At 35.0% G+C, this 27,966-nt stretch overlaps 1 protein-coding gene across 2 annotated transcripts; it reads right to left on the bottom strand.

Annotated features, from left to right (window-relative positions):
- Positions 1 to 379: 379 nt before the first annotated feature.
- Positions 380 to 27,807, bottom strand: LOC140135718 (cytochrome b5-like). 2 transcript variants are annotated; one of them, XM_072157311.1, is made up of 7 exons: positions 27,626 to 27,807; positions 24,273 to 24,309; positions 19,472 to 19,563; positions 18,624 to 18,650; positions 10,503 to 10,543; positions 8,217 to 8,275; positions 380 to 5,530 (listed from the first exon to the last, which is right to left on the bottom strand). In XM_072157311.1, exons 1-6 carry the CDS (start codon positions 27,749 to 27,751, stop codon positions 8,257 to 8,259), a joined length of 342 nt encoding a protein of 113 aa, XP_072013412.1. In that variant the 5' UTR covers positions 27,752 to 27,807; the 3' UTR covers positions 380 to 5,530; positions 8,217 to 8,256. The 2 variants fall into 2 exon arrangements, with proteins under 2 accessions (XP_072013412.1, XP_072013411.1); XM_072157310.1 differs by lacking the exon at positions 8,217 to 8,275 and having other exon boundaries at positions 27,626 to 27,803.
- Between the last annotated feature and the right edge of the window lie 159 nt (positions 27,808 to 27,966).

Consider the following 27,966-nt stretch of genomic DNA (forward strand, 5'->3'; position numbering starts at 1 on the left):
TTTCTGATCGTGAAAACGTTCAAATAAATTTCTTTTACCATTTTTATTTTATTTTATTTTAAAAAAAGTAAGACAAATTACCATTTGCAAAACATCATGGCCCAAAACCAGTGAGTTTTCAAGGGGATAACCCCCTGAACACCTGATAAAATTTATTTATTGATAAAATAAAAAAATGCATACCGCATTGGATTTGTAATCGCTTTGGGGACATGAGACAACCTTTTTTTTTTTGCCAAATGTATTATCAATTTTACGTCATTTTCTCTGGAATAACTAAAAAGTATGCTGTGGGGCATACAAAAACTTTTAATCCAACCCTAGTAAACTTATTTGAAACAATAACTCGAAATAAGACCACTATAAAACCATCAAAATATTGTGTAAAATTACATATTGTCATATTTAATCACTAAATACGGGCCTGGTCCATTCACCAAATCAAGACATTATATTGCTAACACTCATCGTCATGAACATCATACACCCGACTCATAACCACATTATGCTGATTATGTTGCAAAGGATTCTGAGAAGGGTAAAATATCTTCTTTACACTTTGCAGGTCAGTACAAATACAAAATTTAGTTTGTTCCTTCATTTGAGTACAAAAAAATACTAAAACTGTCCTCCCACTCTTACACACTCTAATTTCGTACTATTCATTTTTTTAAAAATAGAATCCCGACACATTTAGTTTCGATAAGATATACTGTTCATTTTGATGAGGTATAATATCACTTTGAGCCGACAATCTTATCAAAATGATTAAATGAATAGTTTCCATTTTATTTTGATAAGTATCTATTCAAATTGACAAGATCTCCAACTCATTATTTAACAAGATTACCCATTTCATTTTGACAAGATTCTGTTAAGGACCCCTCTATTCAAATTTGATTTTTTTTTGGTCATTTTTGACAAGACAATCTATTCAAATTTGAAAAGTTGGATCATTTTTGACAAGAACCTATTCATTTTTTAAAATGACAAGGCAATCGTATCAAATTTGATGAATTTCTTGTCATTTTGATGAGAATATCCGACTCATTTTGAAGACAAATCCATTTCATTTTGAGGAGAAATCGGTTATGTCCCCATTTGAGTAGTTTCTGTTATTAAATTTGACAAGTTTCTGTTCAAAAATGAGTAGATCGTTTTTAAAAAATGCAGTTCAATATAACAAATTGAGTTTCTTTCTTTCATTCAGCATTATAAAGCTAACATAATAACAGAAAAACAACCAAAATCTAACATGTTCTTATTTTGATCAGATACAATATCTAAAGTTATTTTCTATTACTTCTGTGGTCCAGGTACATGCTCGTGATCGGCGATCGCGTAGAAGTAGCGAGGTCTCCTCCCCTTCAGCGTACCGATGACCATTGGGTCAACTGTCTCGTTGTCAAGACCGTTGATCAGCCAATCGGCGTGATTGTTTATCACTTCTGTGTTTATGCCCGTGTGCACTCGGCGCACAGCACAGACCACAGAAGTAATAAAAAATTAACTTTAGGTGTCTCCACACAAAGCTCAAATAATAATAACACATCGCTTACACATATTTCTCATTTAGTATTCAATTTATGTGAATAAAAATTACCACATCATAAAACCAATGTGTATATAAATGTCACATCGAGTTCATCATAGATCATAAATAAAATGTTGGCTGTCAACATTTTGCCAGGAATAGTTTCCATGACATAAATTTAACTATTATTGTACATTATAGTAAATTCTATTGAGTAATGATGTGAGCTATGATGCTATAAATATGAATATAGAATTTTGCCATAATGTATGATCCATGACTTACTTCGATTCAGTTCCAAAATTATAGAATTCTGTAATGGACAGCATGAACTTAAATGGCAACCTACCGAAATATACCATATGCATATATATTTTTTGTACATTAATGTCCAGTTTGATGCAGTAAGATCTGTTGTTAGATCCCGTATTTATCAATTTCAAAATCACATATTTTACTAAAATTAACATATCATACATTACATACAAAAGGCAGACATTTTCAAATGACTGACAATGCAGAATTTATCCTCATATACATCAGATATGATATGCAAACTTGAAGAGACTACAGAAGACTTTAGTTCTTGAAACAAATTCATCAGGTTTGTTCATAACTCAATTAAGTAGAAAAGGTTCTTTTTCAGATCCAAAACTGATACTCACTCAGAAATATTTCAATTCCTATCAGGAATCTTGATCATCTCGAAACATCAGAGTGATCAAGTATTTCTGAGTGATTATCATTTTGGGATCTGTAAAAGAACCTTTTCTACTTACGATGACTTTAGTGCTTACATGTACCACCACATGAGTAGCAGTCTTCAACAAATGTCTGCTTTAATTATAATCAACATACATGTGTCAACACATAATAGGCAACACTTACAACAGGCATGATACTGATCCTTTGTTAAAAATAGGAATATAGCAACAAAATCTGAAAAGCAGCATCAACTCAGGTTAAAAAGTCCAAATCAGGTTTAAAATAAATGAAAACACAGATATTTTGGCCAGAAAAAATTCTGATTTCCTAATTTTAAATAAGAAAATTATCATGCCTGTTATAAGATAGTGTCTTAATAGAGAATGGTCTTAACTCAGTTGGATGAAGCACCTACATTGTGTGACCTGTCAAACAATGCTGTGTGAACTTTATCAACCTGTATAGCAAGACCAAATAATTTGCAACCTATTTAACGGTGAACCAAGTATAGTGTGTACATTCTGCATTCATGCAGAACAGCATTGTATTATTAACAATGCAAACACACTTACATTTCCACCTGATCTGGGCTGCTATGAAACGACTATATTTCACCATGTATTTGCTTTTGCTGAGTTTATGAAAAATCCAGAATTCAAATATCTGCAAATTTAAAAACATGTCACATTTCACAAATTTGGAAGAAACATTGATCCTGCAAAAATGCTGGTAATCTGCGAAATACAGTAGTACAGTACTAATGAAAATACTCAAAATAGTTTCACCAGTGGTAAAATTCAGCAAAAAATCAACTAGTCTGCAGACAAAATTGCAAACTCGTTCGAGTGACCTGCTACCAAAATGATTTTTTTGGGACGTATGAGCTCGAAAAAATTGCTATTTTAATGCTGAAATGGGCCAAAATAAGGATAATTGTGGCATAAAACAGGCCTATCAAAAGATGAACATCACAAGTATGGTCACTTTTGTCCCGGTATAGTGGCAACTTCTAAGTGTCTGTCGGACAGGCTGATAAGAAAATAGCACATCCTATGACAAAGTTGCCCATTTTGGACATGAACTATTTTAGGGACAAAAACAAAACTCGACCAGCGGTCAACCACCGGTTCCGGAAAGTTCTGTCCGGTTGCTATTCTAAAGAATGAAAACAGGACAGAAGCGCCCGGAACCGGCGATTGACCGTCGGTCGAGTTTTGATTTCATCCCTTACACACTGGTATCACAAATAGTCCTTACGGACAAAGTTGTCCATTTTGGACGTGCATTATTTTACACACTGGTATCACAGTTAGTCCTTACGCTTCTGCATTGTTGTATATGAAGATATTCTTGGCATTGCTTTGAATTGTAGACACCATGATTTTTCTCTGTGTTAATAATTATGTCCCCCAATATCACATATTAATTACAATATCCCAATACAATGTACATTATTTGGTTGGTCATTGCTGTAATCAATTCAGTGAGCGCAAGAAAGGAATAAGTGCAAGATCTGATTATATAAAGAAGTAGTAAATTAACAAAGTAAAAAAATATTATTTGTTCCTTGCATGCAACTTCAGTTTAAATGTAGCTTTAAATTTCCCACACAGGGGTGTAGATTTCAAATAGAGTCACCCATTCAGGTAATCCAATCAGGTAACCCAATTTGAAATTCACACTCCCTGTTTGGGAGATTAGGATCATGTCTTCTACAGGGGGTGTATAGATTTCAACCGGAATAACCCAGGTTGACTGGAATTCAGCCTCTCACAATACAATTGTATATATTTTGAGTCTCTCATATGTGACATGATCAAGGGGAAAGGGTCACATGTTGACAATTTTCAATTAGAGGTTTTTACATCTTTTTCTTGCAGTTTACAAATGCTACATTCTGATGCAAACCCCATCAAAATCAGGCGTCTGGTTACCGAGTTATGAACAATTTATCAATGGCTACAAACAATATAAAACAAAAGAATTTGACCACTGCTTTTGCCAATATCTCAAAAACAATATTTGCGTCATCCGACTCGCTCCCCTCGATCATGTCACATATACATAATTTTCATTGGTTTACTTGGTACATTTTGCACTTACACCTTTCTTGCTTTCACTTGATATTATTTCATTGTTTAAGAACAACAAAGTTTATATGCAATAGCTGCCTCCACTTGGATTTAATACTATAATTGAAGGCCGAATTAAAGACTAGTTTGCGTGTGACATCAGGGCAAAGGCGCGGCATGATTGGTTGCTGACCTGCGCAGTACGGCATTTTTGGTTTGGTTGACTAGTTGTTTTAATTTGGTCTTCAATTATACTACCATATTCATTCCATTAGAAATCCATAGCAACAAAGAATTTACGGCATCCACTTCCACAGCGTACAATATTTGTTACTCAGTTTTGGATGAGTGCCTATTTTTTACGTGCTTTTCGGATTAATCCACAACCTACTCAATTGTTTATATTTTTTGAGTAAATGGCTTTCCAGCAAACACAAAACATTTTACAGAATAAGTTGAAATGTTGGGTTATATTATAAAGGATACAAAATGTTTTAATAACATTCAGAAAACATTTTGTAAAACTTAATGGAAAACATAGTAATATGTTTACTAAAATATATTTTACAAAAACATTTTGACACCATTTGTAAAATGTTGCTGTAGTGTTTTTGCAAAATGTTTTCATGACCTTTATATAACCAGACATTTAAATGTTATTAAAAATATTTTACCGAGACCAAAATGTGTTTATAACACATTTAAAATGTTTAAAACATTTGTGTTTACTGGCTTTACTAGTGACGGTGTTGCACCTTGCAGAATGATCACAACCCTCAGTTCATATAATGGGCTATTCCATTTAAAATCCACACTACCCCTGTGGAAGATTTTGGAAATATCTTCCACAGTGGGAGTATGAATTTTAAATGGAATGAACACATAGGGCAGCTCTATTTGAATTTCATACACCCTCTAAGAAAGATTCAACCTGAATCTTCCAGAGGGAGGGTGAGTTTCGAATGAGGCTGTCTAATGTGTTCATTCCATTTGAAATTCATACTCCCACTGTGGAAGATATTTCCAAAATCTTCCACAGGGGTAGCATGGATTTTAAATGGAACAGCCCAATGACAACAGGCAGGCAGTTATTGCATATGTCTTCCTTGCACTCCAATGATAATTGATCTTCTGTTAGTTTGAGGAAGCAAAATAAAACCGGTAGATGAGGGCTACTCCTAGTGCTACGATGGCTGGTACTACCCATTGAACAAACAAGCTGAAAAAGACAAAACAAACAAAAATACAAGTTAATGTACATACATGTAATTGTGTAAGGGTAAAGAATAACCTGGTACTAGGCTCTATTTGCTCAGGCCACCTTAATAAAATCCTGAGTCTCAAAGCTTGTGAGAAATTAAAAAAACTTAATGCGGAATGCATTAAAAAAAATTTAATGTGTCAGTACAGACTTTGGGACAAGCATTTTGTGCAGAAAGTATCCAATGTCTGTTGCAAATGTTAGAATTGTAGACAAATAAAGTCACTGCTACAAAATAATTCTTCTCTGTGTTGAAAACTTCAGAACTTGTTGAAATCTTGAAATCAAATCGGAATTTTGAGTTTTATTTTCACCTTTTTGTTGAAACAAAAAAATAAATTTCTTGATTTCAAGAGGAATTTACTAAAAAAAAGAAAAGAAAATGTAGAAAGCATTATTATTATTAGTGAGATGTACATGTTGTGCAGTGCAACCATACTATGGGGTATTGCTTAAATATATCATCAGAGTAAAAAATGTGGTGAAAAGCGCTTTAATTAGAGGTTAATGACTGCGCATCAGTTGTTTTGAGAGTATTGTGAAATATCTAAACATTGTGCTTTGGAACCGAGGAATATCCCAAGGGGTGCAGCCCGAGGGATATTATAACCATCACTTTTCACTTTTTTAATTCAATTTACGTCACATTTTCTTCTTTTAATTTGAAAACAGAACACAATTTTAACTTTATCTGTCGTTTTCCCTGCAAAAAATTGAATAGCCCATTAAGGAAATACCGCTAGCGACCAATCACACTAGCACGCAATCATGCGATGTCCAAATACGGCGGCCAGCGTCCGCGTAAATTGTTCGAACGCGCAACACGTCACATAACGCGGTCATTGTAGAGCGTACTTTTAGCTACGTCACGAGACGCGGTCATTATACTTTTTCAATGACCTGCATCTGCGTCCGCATATTTAAAAGTTATTATCTGTGATTGGATCGCACTTGCTGCGTATATTAATGAGGTTATGAATACAATATGGCCAGTAAAAAAAGTCTCCGTCACAGCTGCAATCTTCTATGTTAATCTTTTTCACATAATTATAATTATGTCATTACGTGCAAACGCAATTGCTGTGTCATTTTGTATCAATGAATATCTGATAAAGATGCGTTTCTTCCATTTTTTGTAAGAGATGAAGGAAATGTGTACTGAAACATATTTGTTTTGTTATCAAAATGAGAAAAATATGGTAAACTACAACAGGCACTGCCACAGTTCAAGAGCTCTGAGACAAATTATGTTTTCAGCCATATCACTATTATTTCTATAAATAATTTAGTCACAGCAAACATTATTTGTGGTAATACTAATAGGTACATACTCATACTATTACTACAAATACAAAGGGTGGATATATATCTAACAACAGTTAATAGCTGGGTGGAACCACAATATACATGTACATGTAAGGCTATATTAACTGTTAATTAGCTGGTACATGGCCTATCTAAAGATTTAATGGTACCAGAACATTTAAATTTTCACTGAACGGAACATGGTTGCACCATATTGACCCAACCCCCTCTCTGCTGTTTGCCTAAGTGGAAGGAAAGAAGAACGGAAGGAAGGAAGATAGAAGATGAAGAGAAAGTTGTTCCCGCCGACCCCCCTTGGGGGCCAACCAGCAGAGCGGGTATAGCATATTATAATATTTTTTCAATCCCAAAAAATGAGTGCTGTATTTTTCCATAATATTACTAGTATTAAACCACACTTACCGTATTGTTTGTAATAAATGCCCTGGGGCGTTGCATTTTGCCAAAAGGGGGGCATTTATTGAAGGTGAATTGTCAGTGAAAAAAACTTAAAAATCAGGTTAAATTTCCTGATGGTGCTCCTGTAGAAAGGTGGGATTTACGACTATACTAATATAGTATTATGGCGACGCCCATGGAAAATATCATTTTTGTGGTAAATACATCAAAATTACACCCGTAAGTGCATCATCAAGCAAGAATCTGGTGAAATTCTACCATATTAGGCAATGGAATGGATGGAAATGTGAGTCATAATTAGGTTTTGTCCATGCAATTTAGCGATCATGACTGATAAGTTTTAAGCTTACTCACATGATATAGCATGGAAATGTATGCATTTTTGTCAATTTTACACAGAAAAATTGGAGGGTGCGATTATTAGAGGGGGAACGTTTATTACAAACAATACGGTATATAACACAAATCTGATGGGTAATAAGTATTTAAATTTGAATATTTTTGCCTCTAATGATGTCTACATGACATATTCTTTCCCCTATCCATACTCTATTAAGTGATAAGAGTGGTGGATGAATTATAATGGATTCAAATCTATTTTCATATTTTACCCAACAAAGACCTCTTGTTCAAATCAAATAATACATACAATTCCAGTTATGGTAGTGAATTAATATATTATAGGAATTCTGATTTCTATTGTATGAATAAAACAAACATTCATCCACATTTTACAACTTTCACTGATTAGAAGATTATTAAAAGGGGTGTGTGTTGATTATATGTGATATCCTGTTGGGATGTTAATTTTAAGTCCACCGTAATATATTATATATGTACACCTTAATGAAATGATACTCGTAATTTTGAATTATCATTCTTCAAGGTGCTCAGGGCTCATGTTTTACTTAATTCCTACCTAGAGATAATTCTTGATGGGTGGTGCATGTGGTTGGTGCTTAGGTAATCACACATTTGCTACGGAAAAGCAACAAACACATGCATTTAAAAAATAAAAACAAAATAAATGTATTGACCCTTTGCACAGTCATCTCAAAACGAGGTTCTACCCGCAAAGTACGCATTGTGTGTGTGTACGCCTGTCAAACGTGTTTAATTGCAAAAGCCTTCTGGCGCGTTGCTAGGAAAGCGCGAGAAATAAAAATGCACTTTTGGGGCATGCGTTTGCAGGGAGAACCGCGTTTTGAGCAAGATGGCAGATCCATGCAAAGGGTGAATAACAGAGTTCTCAACAGGACAGCCCGTAGGCCAAATCTGGCCCACCAACCACTGACATTTGACCGACTCAAACGTAAGGGAAAACATAAGAGACTGGGGTGTATTCGGCCCTGTCAAGCATATATGCTTGAAATATGTTTGGCTCCCCTTGTGGCCCAGAGAAGATATCTTACACTTCCCATAATGCATTTCTCCCATTTCAATTATTTCTGTACTGATTTGCTATCTATAGTTTGATCAGCTCGTAATCGGCGGGCCTTATAACATCACGGATTAATATCAATATATTTTATTTTGAGAATTGTTTAGAGACCTCTCGCCAGAAGCATCACAAATTATTCCAAGTCATATACTACTATGTCTACTTTCTTGAACACATAAAATATAGACCGGACCTGTCAACTCTAGCACTCTTAACGTGGGTCTACTTTTTAGCGTAGTGGTGAAAACCTAACATTTCCTGCCAATTATGAGCTGGTCAAACTATAGTGCAACCTGGGTCGATAGTGATGAAATGTTAATGTACCTCCATGAACAGATCCCATCCATATCTGGCAAAAAATGTGTTTATTTCTTTACTATCGACCCATGTTTAGCAAGTCTATTCTAAAAATGGAACAAAGGGAACCTGTACAAAATAATGGGAGTGTCATTTGATGATATGAGATAATGTATCATGTTGCAAAGGATTCTGGGAAGTGCATGATATCATCTCTGCGTTGTGGCCATCAAGCAGATTTAGTTGAGAACTCCTGTTATATGATGTGTCGGTATGCTTTGAAACAGATTATAGTTTGAGTTATGATGGATAGGAAAATGTTAGGGTTAAGACTAGGATGAAAGATTCCAGATTAGGAGGGAATAGAAATCATAGAAATAGACACTCAACACTACAGTGCATGCTTTTAAAGAAATTTTTGCATGCATATATTTTTTCTCTCATTTTAACCTGTTATTTCCATAAGGAAGTGGCAATAAAAGTCAAAATATTTGGCCAATTTGTGGAGATACGGGCTAAAAACATGCATTCTTAGGAATTTCTGTATGCTTAGCCAATCGAGTCTAAAAACTTGTACAAAGTCTAATATCAGTCTATGCACTGACATTTTTAGCAAACACATTTGATTTATAACCAATTATTAAAAATAACATTATATAGTAAAATTAACAGTATATCTTAGCCTATACTCAAGATACTGAATGATCATACTTGTGTAAAGCCATTAAATAAAGTGACTTCGATTAAGTGAAAACATGCAAATATGCAGGTTTTAAGCCCCTTCATCCAAAAAAAAAAAGTTGCCAAATATCAAAATTGTATTTTTATTGCCAGTTACTTCAAACTATTAAAGGATTAACATTGGGGCACATAAAGCCACCCCACCCATGGGGGTTAGGGTTAAGTATGTTGTGTTATGATTGTCATATAATGATCAGCACATTCATAGAGTATTATGCATTATGACATGTGATTGTGATGTAAGAATCAAGATGTGGAGCCGATGCAATTGATGCATTCCCTAAATTGAACAAAATGTCTGCCAAAACTTGCTTGAAAATAAAAGAGTCATGTTTTTCATTGGAATTTTATTATGACTCACGCATGAGAAATGATTTCTATGAAATAAGAGGAAAAGCACACAAAAAGGAGGAAAAGAATGCATCTATTTGCCGTCACAGTAAATACGTCATACCGTAGTTACTGGTTCATGCTTGGTTTGCACACCTGAATTAGCAACCCATTGACTTTGTGTTGTGATCATTTTGATGGTGGTTAAAAAAACAGGTAGTGTGAACCTGGTGACCTAGCAACGATCGTTTTTGAAGTCACACAACGATGGCAAATACATCAAGGGAAGATGAAGTTAAAAAGGAGGAATTCCTCTAATCAGAGGCAAAAATCTCATCCCTGAATTTTGCCACTTTTTGAACCAGTGTTACATAAGAATTTGTTGCGTCAACCTACCTATTTTTCTGTGGTTCAGGTGCACTGGGTGTGTAGTTGGTCTGTAACAACAACAAAACATATATTTTTAAACACTGCTGACAAGCATAAATGTGGATGACATGTTATATCATGAGCAGGCCTTGGAATTTTATTTTTAGGGGCACCCATTTTCAAGGCCACTGGGCAAAGACAAAGAATGGCACCAAGGCCAACAAGTGATGACAAAAGCCTTGAAGTTGACAGAGATCTGGGGCACCAAGGCCCAAACTGAAAAAGGGCAGGCAATGGCCTTGGTGGCCTCCCTGAAATTCGAGCCCTAATCATGACAGGCATTGGATAACCCAAGAAATTTGAGATGAGGCTGAGTAGACTATGCACAGTATTCAACTTCATTACAGTAGAAATTGCATTTGAATTAACACAGCTGTAAACAGTGCAACGATTCTCCGCGTACACTGTGTGATGAACGCCTACGTGTGCGGAACAGGTAAGTGAATCCAACCATGTCATCTCACTTGTTGAATTTTGAAATACACAACAAATGAACGCCGTCGGATTGTGTACAGCTGATGGCAGCTGTGTTCATTCAAATGAATTTTACTATAGCATCCCCAACCCAGGTGCTTTGAGGGGGGCCCTTATTATTAAAGGTGTTATGAAATTCAAACTGGACATTTTCCATCTTATAGTGCAGCAATTTAATACAAAGGAATAGGAACTTAAAATAAATGTTGCAGTCAATTATACTTAATACTCCTTATTTTTCTGATTTATAAGTTTTCAACCAATTTCATGCAATAAAGAAACTAATTTTCTAATTATCACAACAGCCTTTAAATGAGTCATAGAATAAATTAAGTGCTTTTTAACACCTCAACATTTTTTAAGGAATTTCACCTTAAGTCTTAAGCTGGTACTACACCCCTTGATAAATTTGTGACTATTTTTGCATTTTTCTCAAAAAATAACTACACACTGGTAACATACTAACAAAAGATATTATAGGGGCAAGGAATCCCAGTGACTCAACAAGTGGTATGTTATTTATGATAAAATAGAGGCACCGCTAGAATCTACCTCATTTCTTTTATATAATGAACCACATGTCTTGAATCACTGAAATTTCAGTGAAGTAATTGGATTCCTTGTCCCTATAATACACATAACTTTTGTTACCAGTGTGTAATTATTTTTTGAGAAAAATGCAAAATTAGTCACAAAATTTATCAGGGGTGTAGTACCACCTTTAATAAAGCAAAGGCCTCGAAAATCACAAACAAGTTGTACTCAAAAGACCCTTTCAACTAAAAGAGGAATAATACAATGTTACAGCATACAGTACATGTGCAACTTTTCACAATAATACTTTTTTTGGAAATTAAATAAAACCTTTCAAGAACAACAGATGCTTTCATAAAAAATTTCATCATAAAAACACACATTATTAGAATTTTCTCACAATTTAATATTTAAACAAAATCTTTACATAACAGCTGATACGTACCAGCTGGCTTTCAAATTGATGATTTTCACAGAAGTTACATTTGAACCTGTACATTAAATCTGCTCATGCATGCTTTACAACCCATAAACCAAACTTCACATTTCATCGATTATGAAACTCAACAAAATGGCAAGCAACATACAAAAATTGAAAAGTCAGATGATTGTATTTTGTCTAGCTTCATTCACCTACAAATATCCTATCTTTGAGTCTACTTCCCATTCCAGAAAAATCCAACACTAATTTGTTGGGATTAAAAAAATCAAGTTCTGCCATATGAAACATAGCTCAATCCTAATCATTCATTTAGTACTAACTAGAAATAAAAGAAAAATGTTCACTATTTTACTAATGTTTTGAAGGAAAAAAAAGAGAGATAAAAATATGTGTTTTCGGTATATATTCTGCCCTAATCTTCAAATTTTTGGCCCTTAATTAATAAATTTGGCCAAATAGTGAAATTTAACTTTTATTTTGACAGGCAGTACTAAATGAATAATTAGGATTGAACTGTGATCAATTTACTTGGCAGAAGTTGATAATATTTTTATCTCAAAAAATAAGTGCTGTATTTTTCTGGAATGGGGAGTAATCTTTCACAACATGTGTATCAATATGTGAGTGTGATTCTCATGCAAAACAATAACAATCAATTTTTGTGTCACGTGTGCAACTAAATATATGATGTAAAGTGCTATAGTGTTAGTCTACATGTAGGTTAGCTATAATTATAATTAGGGTTCAAATTTGTGTTTGAAGTTTGGGTATGTGTCGGGGTAATGATCCACATATATTTTCCAGTTAATGGGTATTCAAGATCACGAATTCGGTGAAGAACTGTACACCATGCTGCATTAATTATTTTAGTTACATACCATTTTGCCTTAATTTCATTCAAAGTAAATTAGTAAAAAATTATAAGAAAATAAAAAACAGGACAATTTTAGGAAATATTCATTATATATATAGCAATCATAGCATGCATGTTTTCTTTATAAATAAACCATCTGAAACCTACTTCCTACTGCAGGTTCACCCAGATATGTAAACAAAAGGAACATGACTATTGCTGGTTCTCCTTCTAAAGCTTAACATTCCATGCATTCAACTAGTGTAAAGGTGAAGGTCAATTTATGGGAATTCAACTTCAGGCAAGCAACTTACAGTTCAAAATGAATTACTGCATTTACAGTACAAATATTTAATTAAAAATCCAAGCCTAAAAAGGGAGGACTTACATTTTATTCTCAATTTGGTTTCCATACCTTTTTCATAGGTGTTTTATATACGGTGGTATATATTTTCCACATCTTGCTTTGTCCACACTTTAATTTTCAAGAGAGATTTACTTTTCCATGATTTTAAATTGGTAAAGAGATTTATTTTCTTCCAGTTCTTCCAAAAATTATATATTTCATCTGTAAGTTTATATATGTAATTGTAATGCGATCAAGTAAAATCAGTCGGAACTCGGAAATATTGATTTTGAGATATAGCCAAACAAAGGTACTATTTCCTTTTGTTTCTTGCTGTTTTGTAAACTCTTAAATTGCTCATATCTTTGGAACTGGTTGTTCAATTTCAATGGGGTTTTCTGAAAAATGCAGCTTTGTAAATTCTGTTTACTATCCTATAAGAAACTGAAAATTTAATATTTCTGAGTTCCGATTGATTTTGCTTGATCGCATCACATATATCCCTGTTGTTTACATGTACAATGTACAAGACCACAGTTTTCAGCATTTAACAGAGCAATTGGGAATGCAGTCAAATGTCTAATACAAAATACATTAAATACATTAATTAATTAAACAATATATAAATAACATTGCCATTTTCCAAGTACTTACAAATCATCTATACTAATAAAATAATAAGCGGTCTCTATCTGTCTATCTGTGTATCTGTGTATCTGTGTATCTATCTATCTATCCGTCTGTCTGTCCGGCTATGCGTTTACCGCACTTGACGTCGTGCTGAAATTTTGGATATAGGTAGGTATTGGGAAAAGCATGTTGGCCATGTGGTTTTGAGGGTCATCGGAGGTCAAGGTCAAAGGTCAAAATGTCAAACTTTGTCCGATCGGGCCCAAATTTGGTGGGTGGAATCCTTGATAGGAGGGGAATATAATGCGCTGAAATAAAATCAAGGTCAACCGAGGTCAAAGGTCATTACGGAGGGGTCAAATTTCAAACTTTGTCCGATCGGGCTCAAACTTGGTGGGTCGAAACCTTTGTATGAGGGAAGCATGAAAAACATTATATGGAGGTCATCTGAGGTCAAAGGTCATGGATTTCAAACTTTGTCCTATCGGGCTCAAAATTGGTGGGTGGAATCCTTGATGCGAGGGAATATATGCATAAAATAGCATTGAGGTCAACCAAGGTCAAAGGTCATGTAGGGGCTAAATTTAAACTTTGCCATATTGGGCTTAAACTTGATAGGTGGAATCCTTTGTATGAGGGGGGCATGAAAAAAATTACACCAAGGTCATCTGGGGTCAAACAGAAATGCTATCATGCCAATGCTCTCACAGCATCAGGGCTCTCACAGCTGCAGGTGCACTAGTTTAATAAATAATTGTAATGACAGTTTATGATTAATTTTGAAATTCAAAATACCATACTTTTTTTTTTTTTTTTTTTTTTGTTATTTATTTTTTCGGCTTTGGAGTGTCCCTGGACCTAGACTTAAATGCTAGGATCATTCATGGTTGATTAAAAAATAAAATTGAATTTTGCATGAAGTTTTGTGTTTTTAATATGAAAATTGATACTTTGTTTTCATGTCATACTCTATTAATGATATCAAAATGCATTCAAATTCAATTTTTTAGGTCAACCATGAATGATCCTACACTGTAGCATTGAAAAACTGAAAAAAAAAATTTAATTTCTGAAAATTTTCGAAAATTTGTGGGTGGGACTTTACTCGAAGGTGGGACTATACTCGCGTCAGTACGGTAATATAATGCAGGTTCTTTCATTCCAACAAAATGTTGTAATAACCACAGGGATTTGTAATGCATGTTTCCTCATATTTTGATCATCACAATATTTTTATGCATAAAAATGCTGGTATAAAATTTTGTGATTTATTTGAAAATTTCCACTGGCATGACAAATGTTACATCAGAGTTCAATGTTAAAATTAAGTAAAATTACGATCAAATCATTAGTGATAAAATGCAACAAACATGATATTTAGAATGTTAGAACATTTTTAGTATACAGGATTATAATACACCTCCAGTGCATCAACTCTTGTCATGGACAAAAAGTCATTTTGGGTTGTTTTCTTTCAATCATATAAATTTAAATAATGTGCTTGCATTACTTAAGGGCGTACTACACCCATATATTGGTTTGATTGGTCTAAATAAATATTTTTTCATTTATAGCTAGGCGATATATGCACGGATCATGTGAAATTAAAAAAAATATGAAAAAAAGAAAAAAAGTGCTTTTAAACAATTGTAGTAAGTCATTTTAGCCCTATATATATTTTGTTTACTGTATCCTAGTTACTCAGATGCGTGTTTCATAACAAACCATGATTTATTCTATTCAGCATGTTCAAGTAGGGTACATGAATAGAATACATTAAATCCTTTGTTATACTCTCTATAGAAAATCTAGTGGTGCATGCAAAATACATAAACACTTACACAATGGATGTATAGTCATTAGTCAATAATATTATAATGTGTTGTTAGGAGAAGGTTATAGGTCAATTGGTTCAGGTCAAATTTAAGCATCAATTTTGAATACACATGTGAGAGTTTGTGATATCATAATGAGGAATAATTTTGATATTCTGTCTTTAACTGGATATATATCGAGAAGTGCAAGGTGGATATACTAATATACCTTGGGATGTAAATGGTGAGTACAATTTAGAATGCCTAGTTGCGATGGATTTCACAAATAAATATAAAATAGTTACCAAAATCACAAACGTTAAGCTTACGGAAAACTACCCAATATGGTGGTATAGGTGACAAGAAATACAATTTTTTCAACATTGCTGTAGTATGGTTGTGGTAACCTGTTACCTGTGGCTAAAATTAAGTTTCAGTGAAATAATGTCGCAAGTTAAAAATACAAAATATAGCTCAACATTGAAAATAGAAGCATTTTAACCAGTTCCTTTTTGATAGTTGTGGAGCACCAAGTTCATGAAGTCATAAAAGAAATCAGGAACCACTTATTCCCATGTTACATATCAACTTTATTTCCCTAACGTGTTAGCAACACATATCCAAAATTTTAACGAAATCCGTTGATAGTAAGCTTTCCAAAATGAAGTGAATTTAAATCATCAGTGATGTACCACCTTTTGGCTTCTACTTTTAAAAGCATGTAAGCTACGTTGATACCGATGCCACCAATAAAACGAGAAGATTTGCCCTTCATTTTGCATACCACTTTGTCCATTTTTTTTTTTTTTTTTCTTCACAAAATGCAAAAAAATGCAAAAAAAATCAATGGGTGTAGTACCCCTTAAATTGATATAATTGAAGGATTTTTAATAATAGTACTCAAACATGTACATGTACAATGTAGGCATATGTAGTACATGTTTGTGTATGTACATTTAATATTCCTAACTGAGCACAGGGAATTATGAGTACTGTCATAACTCAATATTTAATTAACGCAAACAAAAAGGTTGTTTCCCAAACATTGTGCAAAAAAGCTATGTGTTATGCTTTTCTTTTTTTGTCTTTTTCCCCTCGGAGTAATTATTAAACATCCATTTATCAATTTCATAGCATGTTATTATTATAATTATCATCAATAATGAAATTTTAACTCATGTGATTTGTAACATTAGAGACACAATTGGTTGCATCGGGGGAAACACTCACTAGGATTCACAACATGCTCATCTATCAGGGGCACATCAGTTCTTTAACCCCAATGCATTTGTACATTCACTGAATGACCTTTATTTGGGTACTAAAACTAGTAACACAACCAATTGCTTTGGTGACCTGATTTTTGCTGAAGCAACATGGTTTTTTCATAAATGCTTTTGGCAAAATAAATTAAATTACATTAAATTCCACAATCATTAGCGATTAAAATTTTTATTTATTTATTATAATCCCATTTTGCCTTACTGTAGCCAAAATGTTCAAAATTTACCAAAACTTTTGTAGTTGATGAGTCCAAATTTCTGGGAAATTGGTATATGGTGGGTCCACTTTCAAATTCTTAGCGGCACATCCCTAATACACCGAAAGCACATCCCTAACAAACCAAACTTGATTCATGTGCCATTCAGCCCTGGGAGGGAGGAAAGGAGGGAGCAATCAATTGCAGGGTTCCCGCACCTTTCAAGGTCCAAAAGTATGATTTTCAAGGACTTGCCATAACACAAAAGGCTGCATATTAACGAAAGTGACAGCTCCTCTCCACTCCCCAAATTTGGTCAAAATTATACTTTACTAGAGACACATCATGCACTGATCAGTGTGCTCGCTAGAGCCACATCCTGGTAATAGTCTACTGATATACCGTAAATTAAGTTGGGGGAGGTGGACCCTTGACCTTTGACACGACTCCTGCTAAATGTTCCAAACTGTTCCCTGGTGATGAGCTTTGTTGATCAGAGCAACTTAAAATTAGACTTTGACTTGACCTTTGACCTGGGATGACCTTTGCGGGTTTATACTCTCCGGGAGTCAGGGATTATTTTCCGCAAGTTACAACCCAATTGGAACAACTTCAAATTTGACCTGATCTTTGACATCGGATGACCTTTGCGGTTTTAGACTCCCCGAGTGTTGAGGATGATCATTTTCCCCGAGTTACAGCCCAATTGGAGTAGCTTCAAATTTGACCTGACCGTTGACCTCGGATGACCTTTGCAGTTTGGTAGGGATTATTTTACCCGAGTTAAAGCCCGATCAGAGGAACTTTAAATTTGACCTGACCTGTGACCTTAGATGACCTTTGCGGTTTTCTACTCCCGGAGTGTCTATCCCGAGTTACAACCCGATTGGAGCAACTTTACAAATTGCATTATGGGTAAACAACCACTTCGCATTGCATTATGGGTAGGCTTACACAACCACTTCCATACCCTTACCAACAGACAGAAATGACAAATCTGTACCATTTGCAGACCATTCGGACAAAGTTTGAAATTCAAAAATAATGTGCAGCAATGAATTCTGGGTAGACATTACGGTGCATGCATGTGTTACTTGAACTCTTTCTCTAGTGACTGCCAGAGGTATGTTTCCACTGCATAAATAGTTTTCACTCTCCTGACCTTATAACCCACTTAGCCATATTTCTGCCAACTCACTCCCCTAGAGTAAAGACAGAGATATCCACAGACCCATAGACCGAGAGCTCTGTGTTAGTAGTTTGATATTTTCCAATTTTCAAGGACTTTCAAGGACCATGTGCAAATTTCCAGGACTTTGAAGGCCTTGAAAAGGTGTCTTCAAATTCAAGGACTTTCAAGGACCGCGGGAACCCTGCAATTGCTCCAGTAGATTTCAAGAGACCTTGTATAACCTGTCACATAGAGACCCATATCAATAACAATGACAACTTTCCACCTATAAATAGAATAGATACAAACAAACAAACATACAAACAAACAAACACAATACTTACCTGTGTTTGAGTTTTAGAGCGGTCATCCTGAAAAAAGAAACAACAAATAAAATTATAAAATAAATATATATTGGCAAATTTACTTGATCATATTTGTCAGTAAATAGAATCCATTCAAGCCATAGATTACACTCCTACACCCACCTACTCGTATTCACCATGAACTGAGGACATTTATACTCCCTTGATTTTACACTTTAAAACCAAGGACACACTAATTTGAAACTGAATCATGGACTTTTTAACACTAGTTTGACATTTCACAGGGACTGCCTTTTGAGGAGAGCGAGAGCAATCACTCTCTATTGCTCTCTTTAAATCTGATATGGGTGAGTGATTTTTAGCTCTCCTTAGTTCACCATTCTCTCCATACATTCTATTATAAATGCTCTAAACAGCTCTCACTGAAGGCTCCAGAAGAGCTATTTAATGCTCTCCTGCCAATTCCAAAAGACAGTCCGATTTCACAAGATACAGTGTACAAGTATTTCACCCATAACCCAGGTCCCCTATTTATGCGCTTATAATATGCACATTCATGTTTATCGCCCTCTATTGAGCAAGGTCTAAACATGTCTGTTGCATCGGTTACTAAGATGATTACACCACCTCAGTGGGGTAGTGTCATAGGGGCATGGGGCATGTGCCCCCTTATCGATTCGAAAATTGCCGAAAAGTGGCTTGCCTCCCCTCCATCAGGCCCGTGCCCCCACCCATCAGGCCTGTCCCTACATGGTTGGTGCCCCTCCCCCATAAGATGACGCACACTACGCCACTGCATCACTCAAGTAACCAAGCAGAGGCCCTGTAAGAAAGACAGAAATGCTCAATGTGTTTAAGTCACATACCTCATGAAGTTCTCCTTTTATATAATCTTTCATAAGTTCTCTTGCATCAGCTGAATGTCCAACATCTTCAAATGATTCTGTTGCATTACCACCTGTAAACAGAAAGATAAGCGTAGATAAATCAGTACACAATATTTTTTATATGGAAAATCTATTTTCAGGACAATTTGGGAATCCATAGTCAAACATACGTTTTAGGGGTGCAACTAAATTTCTTGTGATGTGAACTGGTTGGTAGCTTAGTGACTGAACAGATTCATTTCCGAGATATTCCGGATTTGCATTCCTTATTTTATAAGCTTAAATATAGGATTATTTTCAAAAATCAATATTTCCCCCAGAAATTTCTTTGTAATTGTATTGTATTGATTTGATATCTTTTATAGTGCCCTGGCTACTTTACTTTAATTTCTTGGGAAATGTCGCTGGACCACATCATCTATAGAGGCCGGTCGAGTGCAGATCCGTTGGAATACGCTTTTCAATAACCCTAACCCTAACGTCATCGTGACATCATCCAAGCAGCAAAGTTCATTTCCCATTAAAAAAGCGTTATCCGATGGATCTGCAGTCGATTATTCTGGTGACTTTACTTTCATTTGGTGGGAAAGGTCGCTGGACCACATCTTCTATAAATAGTGCCCTGGTGACTTTACATTCATTTAGTGGGAGAAGGTAGCATGTAAAGTCACCATTTTATTAGGGACAATCTGCTGATTCTGATTGTATTTTGCTGGCAACAAAATGAATCTGATTCACACAAAGCTTGACAGTTAAAGCCCCATTCAGTGATTTGCTCATAGTTGGCAGTGGTGATACAAACCCACCCTTTTTATTTCAAACCCATCCTTTTTATTTTATACCCTTTATACCAAAACTCTGAAACCCACCCTTTCTAAGGCTAATGAAAGTTGATCCCCAGTTTCCCGTTACATAGTTTTTCATGACTGGGTAGGTGACTGTTTCATTATTCATTATTCATTATTTTCAAACTTTCATTATCGGTGCAAAGTTAATTACGGAATGCTATGTTTTGAGGCCCAAATAAAATAATAAAGTATAGTATTAAATGACCATGCTTCACTCAAATATTTTACCAACTTAGTCTTCAAAACAAATTTTAATTAAGCACATCTTCTTTGGAATCTTCAAATTAACCTATAGGTTGTGCAACATATGAAAGCACCAGAAGTCCATGATAGTCTTTGGAGAACCTGGAGGACTGTGACAACTTGCTTTCCCCAAACACTGCATCTCACTATCTCGAGATCAGACAGCGACAGTCCGGCAAATAAAACATTAAATGATTGACCAATGTCGGTTGTAATAATTGTCCACAGCAGTCGGACCTTGCCCTCCTCCTCCACCTTCACAGAAACGAACATATTTATCAAAAACACCAGTAGGGGAAAGTAAATTGTCACAGTCAAAATGAACAAATAAACAAAATTGAAAGCAGAAATAAACTAAATTTGACAATTCGAACGTTCACATGGAGGTTGCTGGTAAAAATCATCACAGGGTGCACGTGTTAATAATAAAACAACCATGCAAGAAATTGACAAATAAATCATTTTATTTATAAGTTTATTTTATTAAATACATATATTTGTAAGAAAAGCAGAATAAATTTGACTTCAAATTTTATTTATTTTATTTATTTTGATGTTGTCTATAGCGCGCTACATAGTGCACGGTAGAAATGCTTTCATATTTGTTCATACGCTGGTTCCCGCGAACTTGGCTGCCTCTCTTTGTGTTCGGTGATCCATTTAGTGGTAGGAGAAACTTAGATGCAGGGAATTGCTAGTCTCCAGTAAATGCGCCTCTGATATCGCCATTTTACCACGTGAGTTTAACCCAGCGTTGCAAAAGACTATTCGGGCCGGTCAGGGTCGGCGTAAAAGTGCTTAAAATACGTGGCGGACGTGAAAGATGACATTAAAACTATCCTTTTTTTCTTAAAAACTTGAAAAATGAGAAATAATGAAATAATGGAAAATAATGAAATATTTGATCGGCATTTTTTTCTGACCGGAGTCGGGTAACGGGAAACTGGGAGTCAACTTTCATTAGCCTAAGCTTGGTTCATAGATCATAGATCACTGATCATAGATAAGTGGTTATGGAGGTGCAGATTTGCATCCAAATCGTGGGTTACCAACAGATAAAAATCAACAGATCATAAAATTCAGATTTTGGAACCTTTGTCATTGTCATAGATGTGCTATCATAGCCTGCTAGTCGTTCAGCCGAAAGCCGTGTAAAAGACTAAATAAGGCATTTACATGAATCTGTAATTATATACATGTACATGTACTGACAACTACATAAATTAGCTACATGTATTTAAATGGGGCTCAGGCATTGAGTTTTGCAATGTGACAGGTGTGCTGTAAATCGCACGCCTGGATAACCCGAGGTGTGCTTTTAGGTGTGCTGCAAATCGCACACCTAAATAAACCAAGGTGTGCTTTTTTCAAAACTGGTGTATGACTATGATTTCATTTTCAGCTAAAACTTAGCAAAATTTTGTGACAACATACATGTCCTTTTTTTAACTGGCCATGGTTAAGCTCTGGGGTAATGAATGGTGTATACTGCATAGATGTCCCTGGACTTTGGACTTATTGCTAGTGTCATTTGTAATTAATTATTTTTTTTTTAAGGTTTTTTTTTTGTTTTGGATTTAGAATGTCCCTAGAATGTCCCTGGAACTTTAGAATGTCCCTGGATTTTTTTATAAATTTTTTAAAAAATTACAAAAGATTTAAAAATTATAAATTCTTGTTTAAAATGGGCAAATTTGTAACTTATGTTCACATAATAATCTATGAATGATTTTAAAATGCATTTGTTTTGTATGCTTCTTTACTTCACAAATAGGTTGTAATGTGAACATCAATTATAAATTTGCCTATTTTGAACATGAATTTATAATTTTTTAAATCTTTTGTAATTTTTTTTTTTTTTTAATTAAATAAAAACGCCACAAACTTTTTTTAAAATTGTTCTGAATCATAAAAAAAAAAAAAAAAAAAAACTTAAACTTTTTTTTTTTTTTTTTTTTTTTTTTTTTTTTTTAGGTGTGCGAAAAATCGCACCACTCGGCGTATTTTCAGGCGTGCGGTGCGTGCGAATCGCACTCGCACGCCTTAAAACTCAATCCCTGGGGGCTTCAACTATGTCAATAATGCTGTTTTCTTGCCAAATTTTTTATTTCAAAATTATATCAAATGACAATTTGAATGACTTATCCTTCACTTTAAAGCAATTTATAAAAACAATTTGAATTTTTTTTACACTTGCGCTGGGATCACTGAATGCAGGGCTGTCAACTCTCACGCATTGGCCGTGAGTCTCACGCATTGGGTCACTTTCTCACGGTCTCACGCCAATGTAATATAATCTCACGCCTAGGTAGTAAATCTCACGCAAAAAGCTAGAAAATTAGTAAAATCTACCTACCCCCCCCCCAACCCCGTTTTCACATTCTCGAGCGCCGTGGCTCAAATAATCATGGTACAAAATGAACACTGGAGTCGGCAAATCCCGGTCACCTCTGTCTCACGCCAAGCAATTCCAAAAAGTTGACAGCCCTGCTGAATGGGACTTTCAATAAGGAACACATGCCTGTGTTGTGCACTGAGTGAGTTTTGGAATTCTACACTCTTCAAATGGAAATCAATGATTTTCATGAACTGATGAGGAAGGTAGGTTTTTTTTCCTTCAATGTAAAATTAGCAACGTGTTCAATGATCACTTCCAACAGTGCTTGAGGAAACCATTTTTCTTTTGTTTTGAAGTGTGAGATTCTGAGAGATAAACCCTCCAGAGAAAATGTATTGAAGTGATCCTTATTCTATAAACTTATTTATCTGCATCAAGTTTTCCTAAAGCATTCCAGTCTTAAAATTTTTGAAAAATCTTTTAAAAAATCTAGCTAAAGGTAAGGTAGTCTCAGGATTTGAGGCGGAAGGGGACGAGAACCAACAAAGTAATTTTATATGGCTTTAACTATTGTTTTTTTTCAGATTTTTTTTTCTCTCCTCAAGTTTATACTTGTTTTCTATTTTGGTACAATTAGCGAGTGTTCATAAATACTTTGGTGGGGGGTAGCATAAAAAATTGGCACTTTTTAGTTTAAAATGACCAAATACATGAAATATGGGGTTAGTTTTGGTTAGAAACCCATATACAGGCTTCAACATTGGGGGATGATTGTATGGACCACCCCTATCAAAATATTGGTAGGGATTTATCCCCATCCCCAGAATCTATACCCTATGGTCATTAACTCATAAGCTAAAAATTACTGTTTGGAGTTATTACTCATTGGAGTCATAGTGTTACACCCAAAGTGTAAAGTGGGCACATTTTGTCAATGTAGCTAGAGATTACAAAATTGAATATTTAACATTCATGCACGCGGAGCGTGCACAAATTTTGGAATGTACATGCCTTCTCGCACATTTTTACTCCAGAATTTTACCCTCAATTTTGATCCCCCTATTAAGGACTGAATTTTTTTTGATCCCCCCTTTTAAGGACCCAAAAATTGTTTGATCCCCCCAATATTTTCCAACCCCCACCAAAGTATTTATGAACACTCCCTTACTGAACAGGGTGCAACTTGTTAGACTTTGAGTCCAGTCCTCATTTACGGAGTTTAGGGTTACGGTTTAGGGTTGGGGTAGGGCAGTCTAATTGCCAGTTTTGTAATAAAGACTACTACTAGAGTTGCACCCTATTTGGCAATACATGTAGCTCCTGTATTTTTTTGTTCATGAGTCATACTCACCTCCTTGCTCTATCAATACTTCTTCACCTCCGGGATGCTGCAATGTATGAACAAAATTATTTGAATTCAATTATATATTTTAGCATGTAACAACGCATTAACACAATATTAACAATGGTATTACCATACCATCTGGCATCTGCTACCATCAATCATAATTGGTGTACGATACCGGGTACCCTCGAAAAGAGTATGGCCATTTTGGTGACCCGACTTTACATGTAGGAGAGCCTACCCAAAAATCTATATTTTTAGGTGCTTTGAATATTGACCACTTGACATGTGACGTCATTGCCCTTAAAGGAGTATTTTGTGATCCTAGCATCCTCTTTTTATGACATTTTTCAGTACATATCCACGAAAAAAGCATATTCCCAAAATTTCAGTTGATTCCGATTTTATGCGTTTGCGAGTTATGCATGATTATGTGTATTACACTGCTCCATAGACAATACGTTGTAATTTCGTTCTGGTGCACCAGAACGAAATTCAAATTTCACGATATCTTTGCTAAACAAATTAATCTGCAAGAAATATTTTGTACATAAACATTATGTAGCCAGAGTATTCCAGTGATATAAAAATCTCAACTTTTTTTGAGAAAAGTCGGGGGATGAGGCTGTGGATCACGAAGTGCCCCTTTAAGTATGCGCGCACATTTCCATTGTTCTTTTCCCTGTAGTATGTGTACGCATCATAGTTTGCTCAGGGCATGTGCATTTTCAATTGCCCACCAAATTTCATATAGTACAAGAAAGCCATTGAACAATGTAGCAGTTCATTCAAGCATATTGATAGACCAGTCCCTTGCCTTTTTTGATAAACAATAATGTCAAGTGGTCTATACTTACATGAGATCTATGGAAGCTTAATAGACTTTCCTCTTTCACAATAAAATAAATGTACAGTACTTGTACTAATTTCCTCCTTTTTTTTATTAAGGGCGTACTACACCCATATACTGGTTTGATTGGTCTAAATAAATATTTTTTCATTTATAGCTAGGCGATATATGCACGGATCATGTGAAATAAAAAAAATATGAAAAAAAGAAGAAAAAAAGTGCTTTTAAACAATTGTAGTAAGTCATTTGAGCCCTATATATATTTTGTTTACTGTATCCTAGTTACTCAGATGCGTGTTTCATAACAAACCATGATTTATTCTATTCAGCATGTTCAAGTAGGGTACATGAATAGAATACATTAAATTCTTTGTTATACTCTCTATAGAAAATCTAGTGGTGCATGCAAAATATATAAACACTTACACAATGGATGTATAGTCATTAGTCAATAATATTATAATGTGTTGTTAGGAGAAGAAAAGGCTATTAGGTCACCGTATGTCAGGTTATAGGTCAATTGGTTCAGGTCAAATTTAAGCATCAATTTTGAATACACATGTGAGAGTTTGTGATATCATAATGAGGAATAATTTTGATATTCTGTCTTTAACTGGATATATATCGAGAAGTGCAAGGTGGATATACTAATATACCTTGGGATGTAAATGGTGAGTACAATTTAGAATGCCTAGTTGAGACGGATTTCACAAATAAATATAAAATAGTTACCAAAATCACAAACGTTAAGCTTACGGAAAACTACCCAATATGGTGGTATAGGTGACAAGAAATACAATTTTTTCAACATTGCTGTAGTATGGTTGTGGTAACCTGTTACCTGTGGCTTAATTAAGTTTCAGTGAAATAATGTCGCAAGTTAAAAATACAAAATATAGCTCAACATTGAAAATAGAAGCATTATAACCAGTTCCTTTTTTGATAGTTGTGGAGCACCAAGTTCATGAAGTCATAAAAGAAATCAGGAACCACTTATTCCCATTTTACATATCAACTTTATTTCCCTAACGTGTTAGCAACACATATCCAAAATTTTAACGAAATCCGTTGATAGTAAGCTTTCCAAAATGAAGTGAATTTAAATCATCAGTGATGTACCACCTTTTGGCTTCTACTTTTAAAAGCATGTAAGCTACGTTGATACCGATGCCACCAATAAAACGAGAAGATTTGCCCTTCATTTTGCATACCACTTTGTCCAATTTTTTTTGTAATTTCTTCACAAAATGCAAAAAATGCAAAAAAAATCAATGGGTGTAGTACCCCTTAACAACACTAATCTAGAGTCCGAAGTTTTCCGTTTTACGGAAAAAAATCACGGAATCGGAGGTACAACACGGAAAATGACATTTTTGTATGATATGACAAAAATTGTTAAAAGATAAGAGGAATAAATGTTTAAAACAATCATGAGTAAAGTTGTATGTGTCAATTTATATGATAAATATACTGTTTAATAATTAATACCGAAATAAAGGTATTTTACCAAGGCATGAACCCCCTATACCTCCAAACATCGTAACAGTCGGCCTAATTAAATATCGTGAGCATATTGCAAGCAGAGCATATTGATCGCGACATTAATATCATTGTTTATACATTTTAAGCTTTATTCATGAAACACGGATTTACCAATTTTAGAACAAGGATTACAACACGGAAAATGGATTTTAGAAATAACGGTAAACTTCGGACTCTACACTAATCAACCACTTTTTTTTTAATCCTTAGGATGAGAGGAGTACTTTTTTTTTACTGAGTTGAGGAATACTTAGGGTTTTTAACCAAAATTGACCAACTTTGAAATATGACAGGCTGTGTTACCTTCTCAAACCAAAATACGCCCAAAAAACACAGTGTGTTTGTAAAATATGCACCAACAATATTTGAAATCCTTGTTTAATTTTGTAAAATTTCCAAACGGCTAGCCAAAAATCGCTTGCCCCCCCCCTCTCGGTCCGCTAAAGTTGCTTCCCCCCTCTCGGCCTGCCAAAAATTCTTCCCCCCCCCCCTTGCGAATGCCAAATTTTTGGGATCCCAATTTCCAAATCTTAAATGGTCTAGATTACATGTTGCAAGCGCAGCGAGCATAAAAATTTGCATATTTAAGCGTTTACGTACTGTTTTCCTAAGCATTTTAGAGCTTGCCCCCCCTTTTCGGCTTGCGAAAAAATTCTTGCCCGCCCCCAATTTTACCCTCCCCCCAGGCCGGCTCATAATTGCACAGCCCCTAAATTATCGTCTTAGCTGAGGCTGCGCTCATTTAAAGATGTACGTCATGTAAACATGGTAATATTTAGTCCGAATAATCAGACCCAGAACAAAATATTAATTTCTGACATGATCGTGTTCTGGTAATATTTTATTCATGGTATTGGTCATGCATGTTATGTCACTATGTGCATGTGTGGCAATACATGAGTACAATGAGTACATTACATAATCATGATCACCAATGTCATGATCACTGGCCACTGCAATAATTTACCTCATCTAAAAATTTGGTGACATCGTATACTCTGTCGTGAATTATTATCCACAAGGAGTCAGCGTTTTTGTGCTTTTCTACCTCCTCTAATCTGTATATCTTAGCTGTAGTCTGTTCTTCTGCCATTTTCAATTGAATTTTGATCACCACTCAACGGAATGATACACACAGCACGTAGACTTGTGTAGAAAGGCCGTACCGGTGATTGCATTGATTGCACCTGTAACGTCTGTGTTTGCCTGTTGCATTTAGGCTTGGGCGGTAGCGGGCTTTTATTCATTAGGAGACGTCGAACAGGCTGACGTCGAAGCCAAATCTACGAGGGTCATTCAAAAAGTTCT

Source organism: Amphiura filiformis, chromosome 16, assembly GCF_039555335.1.
Source record: "Amphiura filiformis chromosome 16, Afil_fr2py, whole genome shotgun sequence".
NCBI lineage: Eukaryota > Metazoa > Echinodermata > Ophiuroidea > Amphilepidida > Amphiuridae > Amphiura > Amphiura filiformis.

Excerpts from the sequence above, each read along its gene's own strand:
- LOC140135718 (XM_072157310.1), bottom strand. The coding sequence starts at position 27,751 with ATGGCAGAAGAACAGACTACAGCTAAGATATACAGATTAGAGGAGGTA. Across the intron at positions 18,651-19,471 it reads TAAAAGGAGAACTTCATGAG|GATGACCGCTCTAAAACTCA; the intron begins GTATGTGACTTA and ends TTCTTTTTTCAG. Across the intron at positions 5,531-10,502 it reads CCTGAACCACAGAAAAATAG|CTTGTTTGTTCAATGGGTAG; the intron begins GTAGGTTGACGC and ends TGTCTTTTTCAG.